The sequence below is a fragment of the Mustelus asterias genome, unplaced genomic scaffold, assembly GCF_964213995.1.
Source record: "Mustelus asterias unplaced genomic scaffold, sMusAst1.hap1.1 HAP1_SCAFFOLD_44, whole genome shotgun sequence".
Lineage (NCBI taxonomy): Eukaryota > Metazoa > Chordata > Chondrichthyes > Carcharhiniformes > Triakidae > Mustelus > Mustelus asterias.
Window position 1 is genome coordinate 2,570,983 of NW_027590121.1, and position 14,373 is coordinate 2,585,355.

Consider the following 14,373-nt stretch of genomic DNA (forward strand, 5'->3'; position numbering starts at 1 on the left):
AAAGTTTTAGTTTCATTTTGTCACAAGCTGTCTGGACTGCAAACTGAAAGCAGTGTTTGTCGTCTCTCTCTCTAGAATGAAGATTCCGCTGCCTGAGAGTTGCCAGCTGGAAGATAGAAGCAAGCAGTCTCTCTCTCTCTCGGTTTTGGAAGTTCCAGGACAGGGAAGGCAGAGTTTGAATTCAACATTTTAAGCGCTAATTCACAGCAGGTGTTAAAAAGCTGCCAAATCCAGCATCACGTGAGCATACCTGCTTTCTGTGCAAAACCTAGAATGGGGTGTATATTTGTAGGGATTATTTGATTTGGAACACTAAGCTGCACTGGTTGATATAAGAAAGATCATGGTTGCTTTTTATTGCAATTGGTAAAAGTTATGCTATTTTTTCTAATTATATTTTAACTGTGTTCTTAAATTAACTTTGTTTGATAAAAGCTTCCTAGTGGGTCACTTGAATCGTACCTGGAGTGAAACACCTTACACTCACTCGAGTGCAAATCTTATGGCGAGGCTGATTTTCTAAAACACCTTGGATTTCTGACCTGGATCATAACACATTTCACCCACATTCAAGGTGAGTTATTCAAATTCCTTTATTGTCCAGGACAATATGTTTGCAATATTTTTAAAACAGAAATTCGACCTCCACAGTTAATTTCAGGTATTAACATATTCTGTTAGTTTGTTCTTTATTGTCGCTGTCAGGCTGGGGTTGTTCCCCTTGGAGCAAAGGAGGTTGAGGGGAGATTTGATAGAGGTAGACAAGATTCTGACAGGTTTAGATAAGGTGGACAAAGAAAAGCTGTTCCCATTAGCTGACGGGACAAGGACGAGGGGGACATAGATTGAAGATTTTGGGTCAGAGATGCAGGAAGAGATGTGAGGGAGAATATTTTGATGCAGTGAATGGTAATGACCTGCAACTCGCTGCCTACGAGGGTGGGGGAAGTGGAGACTATAAACAATTACAAAGGAAATTGGATGGGCATTTGGGGGATTTCAAAAATAAATGCTGATGAAATATCTCTGAATTTCCTAACACCCTGTCACTCTGTGACCCTTGTGAAATTTGAAACCAGGGATTCGCAACAAGACTCGAAGAGCATCAGCCCACTGGAGGCAAAGTCATGAGACCGGCCAGTCCAGCAGAAAGAAACCCTCCGACCCTCCCCATTGGCCAAGAATGAACAAAATGCAGTCCTGGATGTAATTGAGAGCAGAAACAATAACAGCAGAATCTAATCCCCATATTCACTAGTGAACTTGTTGGTGTGTCAGCAGGGTGGATGAATCACAGAATCCCTTCCCACACTGAGAGCAGGTGAATGGTCTCTCCTCGGTGTGAACTCGCTGGTGTGATTGCAGGGTGGATAACCGAGTGAATCCCTTCCCACACACGGGGCAGATGAACGGCCTCTCTTGAGAGTGAACTCGCTGGTGTCTCCGCAGATTAGATAACTGAGTGAATCCCTTTCCACACTGAGAGCAGGTGAATGGCCTCTCCCCAGTGTGAACTTGCTGGTGTGACTGCAGGGTGGATAACCGAGTGAATCCCTTCCCACACACGGCGCAGGTAAATGGCCTCTCCCCGGTGTGAACTTGCTGGTGTGTCTGCAGGTTTGATAAATGAATGAATCCCTTCCCACACTGAAAGCAGCTGTATGGCCTCTCCCCAGTGTGATCTCGCTGGTGTGTCTGCAGGTTGGATAACTGGGTGAATCCCTTCCCACACTGAGAGCAGGTGAACGGTCTCTCCCCAGTGTGAACTCGCTGGTGTGCCTGCAATTGAGATAACTGAGTGAATCTTTTCCCACATGCAGAGCAGCTGAATGGCCTCTCTCCTGTGTGAACATGCTGGTGTCTCTGTAGGTTGGATGACTCAGTGAATCCCTTCCCACACTGAGAGCAGGTGAATGGCCTCTCCGCAGTGTGAACTCGCTGGTGTGTCTGCAGGCTTGATATCTGAGTAAATCCCTTCCCACACTGACAGCAGGTGAATGCACTCTCACCAGTGTGAACTTGCTGGTGTCTCTGCAGAGTGGATGAATCAGTGAATCCCTTCCCACACACCCAGCAGGTGAACGGCCTCTCCCCAGTGTGGCTGCGCCGATGAGCTTCCAGTAGAGAGGGTGCTTTGTATCTCTTCCCACAGTCCTCACATTTCCACGGTTTTTCCAAATTGTCGGTCTCCTTGTATCATTGCAGGTCAATCATTTGAAGCCTTGTCCACACAGAGAACACGGTATGGTCTCTCCCTGCTGTGAATGCTGCAATGTATTTTCAGGCTGTGTAAGTGGTTAAAGCTCTTTCCACTGTCAGTGCACTGGAACACTCTCACTCGGGTGTGTGTTTGTGTCCCGGTGTTTTTCCAGTCACACTGCTGCTTAAAATCTTGCAGTGGACAGACCGGTCAAACATTTCTCCTTCCCATTCAGAGGCTGAGGATATTTAGTATCCAAGGAATCGAGTGACTCTGTCAGATCGAGATGTGATAGATAAGATTTATCGGTGTGATTCCTCTTCTAATATCCTGTAAAAACAATTTACAAAAGTCATCACAATCAGTACAGGATAGAAATTCAGAACAGACAATTCTAGTTTCTATGGAACATTCTTTCCTCTCTCATTCCCCAAAAGCTGTGAATCTCCATCCCACACACTCTCCCTCCATTCTCACTCTGCTGTATCTAATATTCACCCTCCCAATTCTCCTGAAGGTGCTCTTTCCACAGTCAGTGCACTGGAACACTCTCATTCGAGTATGTGTGTGTCTCGGTGATTTGCCACTCACATCGATGTTTAAAACTTTCTGCAGCAGACGGTACAGAGAAACATTTCTTCTTCTGGATTCAAAGGCCAATGATAATCAGATCCTGATGAATTGAGTGAGGACAGGACGTTTGGTTTGAGATTTCTGTCTGTAAATCCTCATCACCTGATATCCTGTAAAAGAAGTTTACAAAAGTCATCACTCAGTACAAGATAGAAATTCAGAACAGATAATTCTAGTTTCTAAGGAACATTCTTTCCCCTCTCATTCCACAAAAGCTGTGAATCTCCATCCCACACACTCTCCCTCCATTCTCACTCTGCTGTATCTAATATTCATCCTCCCAATTTTCCTGAAGGTGCTGATTCAGGCTGATTGACAGATCCATGCTCACGGCTTCCTGTCAATCTTTTCGGTAAAACAATTAAACTAAATCAAATCAACTGAGGGACAAATAAACATTCTGTTAATCTTTTTGGCAAAACAAGTAAACCAAATTAAATTAAATGAGGGATAGATCAAAAGGGGCAGACCTCAAAAAGAAGGGAATCGCCTGTCCTGGACACAGAGAGCTGGAAATCTCCATGCAGGCGGCCAGACAGATATATGTCTATCTGACTGGAGTAACAATGTGTGGAATATACAGACTGGATTCACTTCCTTACCCTTCAGTTGCTGCAAGTCCCCAATTTCCCCCAGAGTGAGAAATGAAATGGAAAGGGGGAAACATTGATTTCCTCCCAGATGGTTTTTCTTTTGTTTTATTCAAACAAAATACAGAAAATTAAAAGTTTCTTTAGACGCTGACATACCAACTATGCAGTTGGAACTGGTCCAGGCTGCTGGATCACAGGCTGCTCTGGTTTGCCTCCCTTCTGTTCTGAAATGGGTGTAGTTGGCAAGATCTCATCCTTGGGCTCAACAATGCTGACATGATCAGGCAAAGGTTTCTTGGGTCCAATTTTACCACTTGGGTCCCATGGAAGCATGATCTTAACTTTAATTCCCAACACACCTTGCCTTAGCAGTACGTGATGCACAGCTGTATCAACATAGTAGTTCACTGGATCACCACTGTGGATCATCAGACCGTCAACAAATTTCATGGACTTGGCTCTCTGGCCTCGGAGTTTTCCGGAAACTACCACCTCACAGCCCTTGGCTCCACTTTCCATAATGAAGCGAAGAACACCATAGCAGGCTCTACGTACAGCCAGGCCTCCGAGCAACTTGTAACGCAGGGACTCTGCCTGAGCAATAGCACAAAGCCCTCGAGTGGCAACCTTTTCGGCATAGAGCTCAACACTTCCCTCTGGGAAACCAAACCGCTTCTGAACAACAGCAGTCGGCTCACGGATTCGACGTCCTTTCTCACCCAGCACATTCTGAGTCCTGGTGGCCAAGATGATGATCTCGGTCCTGGTGGGTGTGACTCGCACCTCCACACCGCTGTAGCCGTCCTCGGCCAACTCGCGGGTCAAGAACTCGTTGAGCTCGGCCTTGACGATGCCGTCTGCCACGAACTTTCGCTTCTTGGAGATCTGCGCCGCCATTTCCCCTCGCGTGCAGAGGAGGAAGTTTCACTCTGAAGCTCATTGGACAACTTCCGCACGGTGACGTCACAACGGAGCCCTACCTGAATCAGCCAATAGACATCAGCCTGTTCCGCGATGACGTCCTGGGGTTCCAGTGCGCAGGCTCGGCGAGCGGACGCGGGAGACCCGCACCCACCCATTGTTCCCCTCCCCTTGCACCTCCTCGAGCCAAGGTTTCCAGGCAACCGGCTGGCGGCTCCGGCCAGAGCGGGAAGCCGCTCGGTGATCTCCCCCACCCCCCGGCCAAGGACTGCGCATGTCCAAGGGAGAGGGGAAGCTGCGCATGTGCGGAGGGCTGCCCGCCCCTTCCCACCAGCACGCTGAGGTATTGACCAATGGGAAGAGTTGGAGGACCGGAAGTACTTTTCTCCTGCAGCCAACCAGAGCCCCCCATTTTCTGAATGCGGAAACCAGACAATGAGTTTGTTCACCCGCAAAGCTGCTGCTGCTGTTCTCGCCGAATGAAGATTGAGCTTCAGACACAGACTCAAACTTCTTTCTGTCTCCCACATCTGTGAGTAAAACACTTTCTTTTATCCCCTTTCCAATTCTTTTCTCATTCTGGGGGAAATTGGGGACTTGCAGCAACTGAAGGGAAAGGAAGTGAATCCAGGGAGGCTGCAGACTCTGGAAAGGTTGGCCCAGGTCTCTCTCTCTCTTAAAGACATTGACATCCTTTGCTCCCTCAGCTTGACACATTGATTTGTCTGGCTCAAAGGATGGTCCCTTTCCTAATGTTCACAATTAAAGGGCAGGTCTCCCCAGGAGATGGCTGACATTTAAGAGAACAATAAATTAATATAGGACAGAGATATGCCTAGTGTTGTTATATTGTAGATTTGATATATTATTTATGGTTCTGTAACAAAGTACATTTATTATTATTTCTCATCTTGTAATGTAACACTGAAGCAATGTTATATATTTTCACTCATTGAGTCATTACAGCACAGAAGGAGTCCATTCAGTAACTCGAATCCATGCCGACTCTCTATAGAACAATCCAGTCAGTCCCATTCCCTTTCTATATTCCCTTTCCCCTGCAAGTTTATTTCATTCATGTGCCCATCTAATTTCTGAAATATATTAAAGGGGACAGTAAACTAATATAGGACAGAGACGTGTCTGATGTTGATTTTTTAAAAATTCATCCTTGGGACACGGGCATTGCCGGCTGGGCCAACATTTATTGCCCATCCCTAATTGCCCTTGAACTGAATGGCTCGCTGGGCCATTTCAGAAGCTGGGTGAGAGTCAACCACATTGCTGTGTCTCTGGAGTCACATGTAGGCCAGACTGGGTAAGGACGGCAGATTTCCTTCCCTGAAGCACATTAATGAACGAGATGGGTTTTTTTGGTCAATCGACAATGGTTTCATGGTCATCAGTAGATTCTTAATTCCAGATTTTGTTTTTAAATTCAAATTGCACCATCTGCCGTGGCAGGATTCGAACCCGGGTCCCCAGAACATCAGCTGAGTTTCTGGATTAATAGTCTAGCGATAATACCGCGAGGCTATCCACTCCCCTGTTGTTATATGGTACAGATTAGATATATTATTTATAGCCCTGTAATGAAATACACTTGTTATATCTGGCTGTGTAATTTTGGACTGCAGCTATATTATATATTTCCAACAATCTCTTCCCTCAGAGAATTGTTAGTATCTAGATTTCTCTTCCATAGGGACCAGTGGAGGGATTGAATATATTCAAGGATGAGTTAGACAGTTTTTGAATGACAAGGGAGTCAATAATTATTGGGAACAGGCTGGAAAATGGAGAGAAAGCTCAGATGAGGATTTCTTCACTCAAAGATGTGGTGATGTTTTGGATTCTCTACCCCAGAGGACTATAGAGCCTCAGTCATCAAAAATTTTCAAGAGAGGGATTGATAGGTTTCTAGATATTGAAGATATCGATGGATATGGGGGCAGTGTGGGGAAAATAATGCAGAGGTAGATCAGCCAATAATCTCAATGAATGGTTGAGCAGACTCGATGGGTCGAATGCTGACTGCAGCTCCTATTTGTTCTGATTTCTGTGCTGGACAGGAAGCAGTGAGCATGGATCTGTCAATCAGCCTCAATCAGCACCTTCAGGAGAATTGGGAGGGTGAATATTAGATACAGCAGAGTGAGAATGGAGGGAGAGTGTGTGGGATGGAGATTTACAGCTTTTGGGGAATGGGAGAGGAAAGAATGTTCATTAGAATCATAGAATTGCTGCATCTTATCAACCGTCCCTGAGCTTTCACAATGAATCCCACTTCTGAGGACACCCTTATCTCTGACTTGTCTGTACTGCTGGCAGTCTCACAAAGCAGCTGCCTGTGTGCTGATACGGGAGGCCCTGCTCGGCAAGTTTAATGCTCCATGACTGTGTCTTTAATGAATGCTCCATAGAAACTAGAAATGTCGATTTGAATTTCGATCATATTCTGAATTGTGATGTTTTTTTTCTAAATTGACTTACAGGATATTAGACAAGGAGAAATCAGACAGAAATCTCCAACATCACATCTCGATCTGACAGAGTGACTCGATTTCTTGAGACCTGAATATCATCAGCCTTTGAATCTAGCAGGAGAAATGTTTGTTTGGCCTCTTGGCTTCAAAAGATTGTAAACATCACTGTGACTAGAAATGCACTGAGATACACACACCCGAGTGAGAGTGTTCCAGTGCACTGAGTGTGGAAAGAGCTTTAACCAGTTACACAGCCTGAAAATACATCGCAGCATTCACAGCGGGGAGAGACTGTACCCGTGTTCTGTGTGAGATTTAACTGATTGTTTAACCTAGAGAGTCACAAGGACACCCGCACCATGGAGAAACCGTGGAAATGTGGGGACTGTGGGAAGAGATTCAGGTTCCCATCTGATCTGGAAACTCATCAACGCAGTCACACTGGGGAGAGACCATTCACCTGCTGTGTGTGTGGGAAGGGATTCACTCAGTTATCCAGCCTGCAGAAACACAATCTCACTCATACCAATGAGAGACCATTTAAATGCTCTGACTGTGGGAGTGGATTCAAAAGCTCTCAGTATCTGATGTCCCACCAGCGCATTCACACTGAGGAGAGACCATTCAGCTGCTCTCACTGCACAAAGAAATTTAGAACTTCATCCAACCTGCAGATTCACCAGCGAGTTCACACTGGGGAGAGACCGTTCACCTGCTCTCAGTGTGGGAAGGGATTCACTCAGTCATTCACCCTGAAGACACACCGAGTCACTCATATCAATGAGAGACCCTTTAAATGCTCTGACTGTGGGAGCGGATTCAAAAGCTCTGGGGAACTGGTGTCCCACCAGCGCATTCACACTGAGGACAGACCGTTCAGCTGCTCTCACTGCTCAAAGAGGTTTAGAACATTATACAACTTGCGGATACACCAGCGAGTTCACACCGGGGAGAGACCGTTCACCTGCTCTGTGTGTGGGAAGGGATTCACTCTGTTATCCCACCTGCGCAGACACAATCTCACTCACACCAATGAGAGACCTTTTAAATGCTCTGACTGTGGGAGCGGATTCAAAAGCTCTGGAGAACTGGTGTCCCACCAGCGCATTCACACTGAGGAGAGATCGTTCAGCTGCTCTCACTGCTCAAAGAGGTTTAAAAGGCCATCCAACCTGTGGGAACATCAGCGAGTTCACACTGTGGAAAGACCATTCCCCTGCTCTGTGTGTGGGAAGGGATTCACTACTTCATCCAGCTTGCTGAAACACAAAGCCACTCACTCCAAGGAGAGCCCCTTTAAATGCTCTGCCTGAGAGGCCGGCTTCAGAAGCTCTCAGGAACTGATGATCCCCTCGCACATTCACACCGGGGAGAGGCCGTTCAGCTGCTCTCACTTTTCAAGGAGGTTTAGAATATCATCAACACTGCTGAAACACCAGTGAGTTCACACCGGGGAGAAACCATTCACCTGCTCGGTGTGTGCGAAAGGATTTACTCAGTTATCCAGCCTGCCCAGACACAACATCATTCACACCCAGGAGAGACCCTTTAAATGTGGGCGTGGCTTCAAAAGCTCTCGGGAACTAATGTCCCACCAGTGAGGTCACACCAGGCAGAGGCTGGTCACCTGCTCTGACTGGGAAGGGATTCACTCAGTCAGCAAACTTGGTGAAACACCAGTGAGTTCACAAGTGATTACAGTTCTGGGATTATTCTTGTGAATCTTTCTTGCCCCTTCTCCAGTGCCTCTATTTCCTTTTTCTAAATGGAGATCACAAATAGAACATAGAACAGTACAGCTCAGGAACAGACCCTTCAGCCCACCATGTTGTGTCGAACATGATGCCAAATTAAACTATTCCTTTCTGCCTGCCCTTGGTCCATATTCCTCTATTCCTCACATATTCATGTGCTTATTTAAAACCCCCTTAAACGCCCCTATCGTATCTACCTCCACCACCACTCCTAGCTGCGCATTCCAGACACCTACCACTCTCTGTGTAAAAACACTTACCTCTCACATCTCCTTTGAACTTTGCCCATCTCACCTTAAGTGCATGCTCCCTGGTATTAGACATATCAAGTCTGGGGGAAAAGATTCTGTGTCTCTCATTTTATAGACTGCTATCAGGTCTCCCCTCACCCTCCGCCGCTATCGAGAAAACAACCCTCGTTTGTCAGTCGCTCACACCCTCCAATCCAGGCAGCATCCTGGGAAACCTCTTCTGCACCCTCATCAAAGCCTCTGCATCCTTTCTGTAATGTGGCGACCAGAATTGAACACAATATTCTAAGTGCAGCCCAAACAAAGTTTTATAGAGCTGCAACATGGCATGCTGACTCTTGTACTCAATAAAGGCAAGCATGCCATGTGCCTTCTTTACCGACTAAATATTTGTGTGGCTAATTTCAGGAAGCTATGGACTTGAACCCCAAGATCCCCCTGTACATTAACTATATACTTATCCTTAATATTTGATCTCCCAAAGTGCAGCACCTCACACTTGCCCGGATTAAAATCCATCTGCCATTTCTCCACTCATATCTGCAGCTGATCTACATCCCACTGTATCCTTTGACAACCTTCGACATTATCTACAGCTCCATCTAGTTTTGTGTCGTCTGCCAGCTTACTAACCCACCCATCCACGTTTTCATCCAAGTCATTGATATATATCACAAATAGCGCAGGTCCCAGTACAGATCCCTGCAGAACACCACTGGGAATGGACCTCCAGTCAGAAAAACGCCCTCACCACTACTCTCTGACTTCTATGGGCAAGTCAATTCTGAATCCAAGTGGCCAAGTCACCGTGAATCCCATGCATCTTAATCTTCTGGATGAGCCGACCATGAGGGACCTTGTCGAAAGCCTTACTAAAATCCATGTTCACAACATCCACTGCTCTACCCTCATCGATCACCTTCATCATCACCTCCTCGATAAAATCGATCACGTCAGTAAGATGTTGACGGTGCTCCCACTGCAGTCCTGTGATGAAAATATAGACTGGTTGGTGAAATGTAGATAACAGGTAGAATTGATATCTAATGAGGACTTTATACTTTAGAATTGAATACAGGGCTCATTGTTACTAACGGGGAAAGAAGGGTTAAAACCCTGACCCAGAACCCTTTTCACACACACGTGGACATCTCTGAATCTGACGCACACCAAATGGAACGTTACACAAGGGGCTGGAATTCACTGGAATTTCTTAACAACCTTTCAATAGAAATGTCCTGGTACAGACTGTGACAAAGGACACAACAGACAGCAAGAACCAGGAGGAACCTTTAACCCAGAGAATGTTAATAACCTTGTTCAGGACACCGGGGCCAGGCACAGGAGGATCCCAGGAAAAACGGAACATTTAATTTCTGTCTGTTTCACAATTCTAAATGACTGATTCTTTATCAAAGGAATGTTTAAAAACAGCATTGTGATATTCCAAGGTCAGTGTGTCTGGGAAAGGGGCACACTGATGTGTTTTTATTTTAAACAGGAGGATCCATTGAAAAGCAGCTCTGGACGATCCGAGCACCTCCTGACCTACTTTCAATTCATTTCAAATCACCCATCACTTTCCCTGGAATATTCTTTATTCTTTCCTGGGATGTGGACACTGCTGGCAAAGCCCCAGCACACGTTGCTCATCTCCTAATTGCCCTTGAATGGATTGACTTGCTCGGCCATTTCAGAGGGGCAGTTAAGAGTCACCCACATCGCTGTGTGGGTCTGGATTCACTTGTAGGCCAGACCGGGTGAGGATGGCAGATTTCCTTCCCTGATAGGGGGTGTTAATAGGGTGAACTGGATGGGTTTTTACAACAGTCGATAGTTTCATAGTCACCGTTTCTGAGACTAACTTTATATAATTCCAGATTGATTCACTGAATTCAAATCCCACCAGCTGCCTGTCCCCAGATCCTTTGCTGGGTCTCTGCATTACTCGGCCAGCGACATTCCCACCACCTCCCCCTGAATGGAATATTCCACAACCCTTAGTTAAACAGGAAGGAGAAAAGAGAAAGGTTTGAACTTTGGATGACCTCATCACAAACTACAGAAACCTTAAAGCTGACCATTCTGTAAAAGTTTATAAACTTTATTTTTATAAAACACAGAGTAAGAAACAGGTGAAAAGTAACGATGGACATTCCGACTGACATCAGAAACATTGATTGACCGGATAAACACTCACTGCATCACAGAGCGATCCTCAACCATTAAAGAATTGACCCACAATAAGGAATGAGAGAGCCTTATAAAAAGGGGCAGGAGTTTACACAGAGAGGTGACACCCACAGCTGCTCAGGATGATGGAATTCAGTTCAGGAAGGGGATAAAGTGAGAAGCTTTTGTGATTCAAGGTAGAAGTATTGAACAATCTGGAATCAGTGCTTCTCGAGCTTGCTGACTGGCCGAACACTTCAATTAATCTCATCGTAACGACTCCAGTATAAATAAGATGGATTTGACTGACAAACGTTGAAGGTTTAGAGCCACAAGTTTCGACTTTCCATTTGAGCCTGGGGCTCCTTTCTGTCTCCCTATTGCTCGTGTCAATGACAGCCAGGCGACGGAGCTGAGGGCTGAATTTAGCTGAGAATAACGGGGCCTGCGCCCCAGTTGGAAAACTGCCCTGGGCGTCGCACTAATAGAGAGACAGGAAGCTGCTGGAGGACTGACTGGGAAATGGGCCTCCAACCAATCGGGGCTCGGGAGGGGGTGACTGGGGCTGATGGTGATGTGACCCCCAGGGTTCAGTGACCCCCGGGGTTCAGTGTCCCTGTGTCCAAAGCGGGGAGTCACAGGAACAGGGGACAGAGGAGCTGAAGAGAATCCAGTTGTGTCCAGAACATTGTGAACATCCCTTTACTCTGGTTGTCTTTGATCCTCAAGTCATTTTCTGTTTGTTTTAACCATGTTCTGTTTCATTAATAAACTTTTATCAGTAAAAATATTTGATTGTTTTGGACTTTTCCTGATGAGATTGATGCACTTTAGGGAAAGTGGGTGAGAGGGGTTGGCAGGCTCTTTAACAGAAAGTGAATCCCTCTAAGGTAATTGGCAAAGGAGCCAGAGGGGGAGGTGGGATTTTATTTTTGACACAGCGATGTTAGAAAATGAGATTCAGGGAGTCAATTAACCCTTTCTCCCCTTTTCCCAAACTCTGAAATGATTCCCAGTGATAACCCTTATTGGTGACAGTGGTTAGATTTTATTCAGTATCAATAAGAGCTGACACAGGCTAATGTCTGAGCAGTCGTATCAAAGTGCAGCAGCATTACCATTACACTCTGGGTAGAAGCAGCATCTCCACGGAAATGCTCCCTGCTCTGCCCCAGATGCCACGGCACCAGTCAATGCAATATGTAAAACCTCGACAAATCTCTGTGCTCGGGGAATCCCTTCTTATACTTTGTTACATCACCAAGACTATGGAGACTGATTTAACCCAATCATTGTCCAGCTAACATAACAAAACCTGTCACTGAACCCTCTGTATCTGCCCAAGCCACATCAAACTCTAAAACCAATTGTCTTCCCACGCTCCGTCCCTGGTACAGGGAGTCAGCATTCCCATGCCAAGCAGTGAAAACATGGTGGCCTTGACACACTGGTGTCATCCAGGATTCAAGGCTCTCCTGTTTTCTCTGTCCTCTGGGAGCTGTTTATCTCCCTGCTCCCACACAGCAAGTCGCCTGTTCTCAGCTCTGCTGGATTTCTGCTGAAGTTTGGCCCCTTTTACACCTTTCGGATCAATAAAACATTTGGTCAATGACCCAAACCACAATTTCCCATCCTGTCACCTGTCAACCATCCTTACCCCGAGCGTAATCACAACAGGAATAAAAACAGGAGAAGTGTAACAATCAAATTCAAAATCAATGCATAACCAGTTATAGAATCTAATATAATATTCACTAATTAGCAAGAAAACCCAAAGTAGAGTGTCCCCCAGGATTCTTACAGTCCACACCCTGAGGGGGAGAACTCTCTCTCTGACCCCTCACTCAATTTCAATCCGTTATTTTCCAGTTCTGTTCTGGCCCCGCCTGGGGTAACATCTAATCGATTTTTCCTACTACTGAAGGAGCACCGTGAGTTTTAGGTTACTAGTCCATAAGGACAGATGCTTCAAGCAACAGATCAAGCATGGATGTAAAAGATTCTCCAGCTCTCTCTTTACCACTATCTAAGTTGTGGACAGTTCTTATTCAGTATTATTTCCCCCAAGCCCTTAATTGTCCCAATCTATAATATTATTCATTTTACTGTAATTTTCCTCACTTTCTGTCCATGTGTATTGTGTTTAATTGGATCCTGATTGTTTTGAACTCAGTTTCTCTCTGGAGTGTCAGTGCCTTGATGATGTCCCAATGTTGTCTCAATCCCCTGGCCACATTAACCATTTCATCTCCTGCTGTGTCTCAAGTAGCTGTGTGTGTTTGGGACCCGCTCTTCACTCCATCTCACCATGAATTTAGGCTTGTTATTTTTCACACGTAACAAATCACATCTGCACACTCACTCCGGTATCCCAAAATCATGTCACACATTCTTAACTCTCAGATGCACGAATGAAATGATCAAAATGTGCCTGTCTTTCTTATCTCCCCCTGTTATGGTGCTGATATTTCATGTACTGGCCGGGCTTTCAAATGTGGATTTTGTTAAATCAAAGTTCATGGACAAGGATGTAAATATCACCAAGAGAAAGTGATCGACTTATTCATCCCATCTACACATTCCAGACTTTCACTAGAATGCAGGTGGACATCAGATTGATATATTCCATTCAACCACATCCAAGGGGAGTTATTCCAATTCCTTTATTGTCCTGTTGTGATGTATTTCTTCCAACTAACCACAGGAGACCCAGGAACATGTTACAATAGTTTATTCATGATTCACGCCTGGAGGGAACAACCCCAGAGAATGCTCTGGAAGAGCACCCTCCTGTGACACAGCTCTCACAGCTCAAAGTCACAGCTCTGACACAGCTCTCTAACAGAGTAATCACAGAGACAGCATTCTAATACAACTCTAATCCAAGTCACAGATACAGACAGGTTACACAATTATTCAATACACAGAACATGTAAAATTCCAATCTTGCCTACGTAGGTTTGTTCTTAAACCTTCACTCAAACGTTTGTGAGAAAATGGTCCGTTTTTCTAGAAAGTAAACAACCTTGATGGCAAGTATGCTGATGTCAGCACCTTGAGGTATTAGCAATTGACCAGCCTGTGATTTTACTCTAATGAGGAGTGGGGGGTGAGAGCGTTAAATCTACCCCCCCCCCCCCCCACCACCACCACCAAATCCATTAATTCACTCTTACAGTCCAAATCTTTAAAACAGAAATTAAACATTCCCATTTGATTTCAGGTATTAACATATTCTGTTAGTTGGTTCTTTATTGTCGATGTCAGGCTGGTGTTGTTCCCCTTGGAGCAAAGGAGGTTGAGGGGAGATTTGATAGAGGTGGACAAGATTCTGACAGGTTTAGATAAGGTGGACAAAGAAAA

General features: G+C 45.4%; 2 protein-coding genes and 1 pseudogene across 2 annotated transcripts in view; 1 reads left to right on the plus strand and 2 right to left on the minus strand.

The window, feature by feature from the left end:
- The window catches only part of LOC144483016 (uncharacterized), a 97,689-nt gene that overhangs the window by 67,039 nt on the left and 16,277 nt on the right, over nt 1–14,373 (plus strand). The window lies entirely within an intron of this gene.
- LOC144482997 (uncharacterized) lies at nt 1,090–3,109 on the minus strand. Its single transcript, XM_078201822.1, has 2 exons — nt 3,089–3,109; nt 1,090–2,190 (listed from the first exon to the last, which is right to left on the minus strand). The coding sequence occupies exons 1-2, from the start codon at nt 3,107–3,109 to the stop codon at nt 1,255–1,257; spliced, it is 957 nt and encodes a 318-aa protein (XP_078057948.1). The 3' UTR covers nt 1,090–1,254.
- Nucleotides 3,518–4,323, minus strand: LOC144483042 (small ribosomal subunit protein uS3 pseudogene; annotated as a pseudogene).

What these genes read in the sequence shown, in the direction of transcription:
- LOC144482997 (XM_078201822.1), bottom strand. Translation starts at nt 3,109, where the DNA reads ATGAATATTAGATACAGCAGA. An exon ending in TGAATATTAGATACAGCAGA is followed by an intron (nt 2,191 to 3,088) that starts GTGAGAATGGAG and finishes CAATGATACAAG; the next exon opens with GAGACCGACAATTTGGAAAA.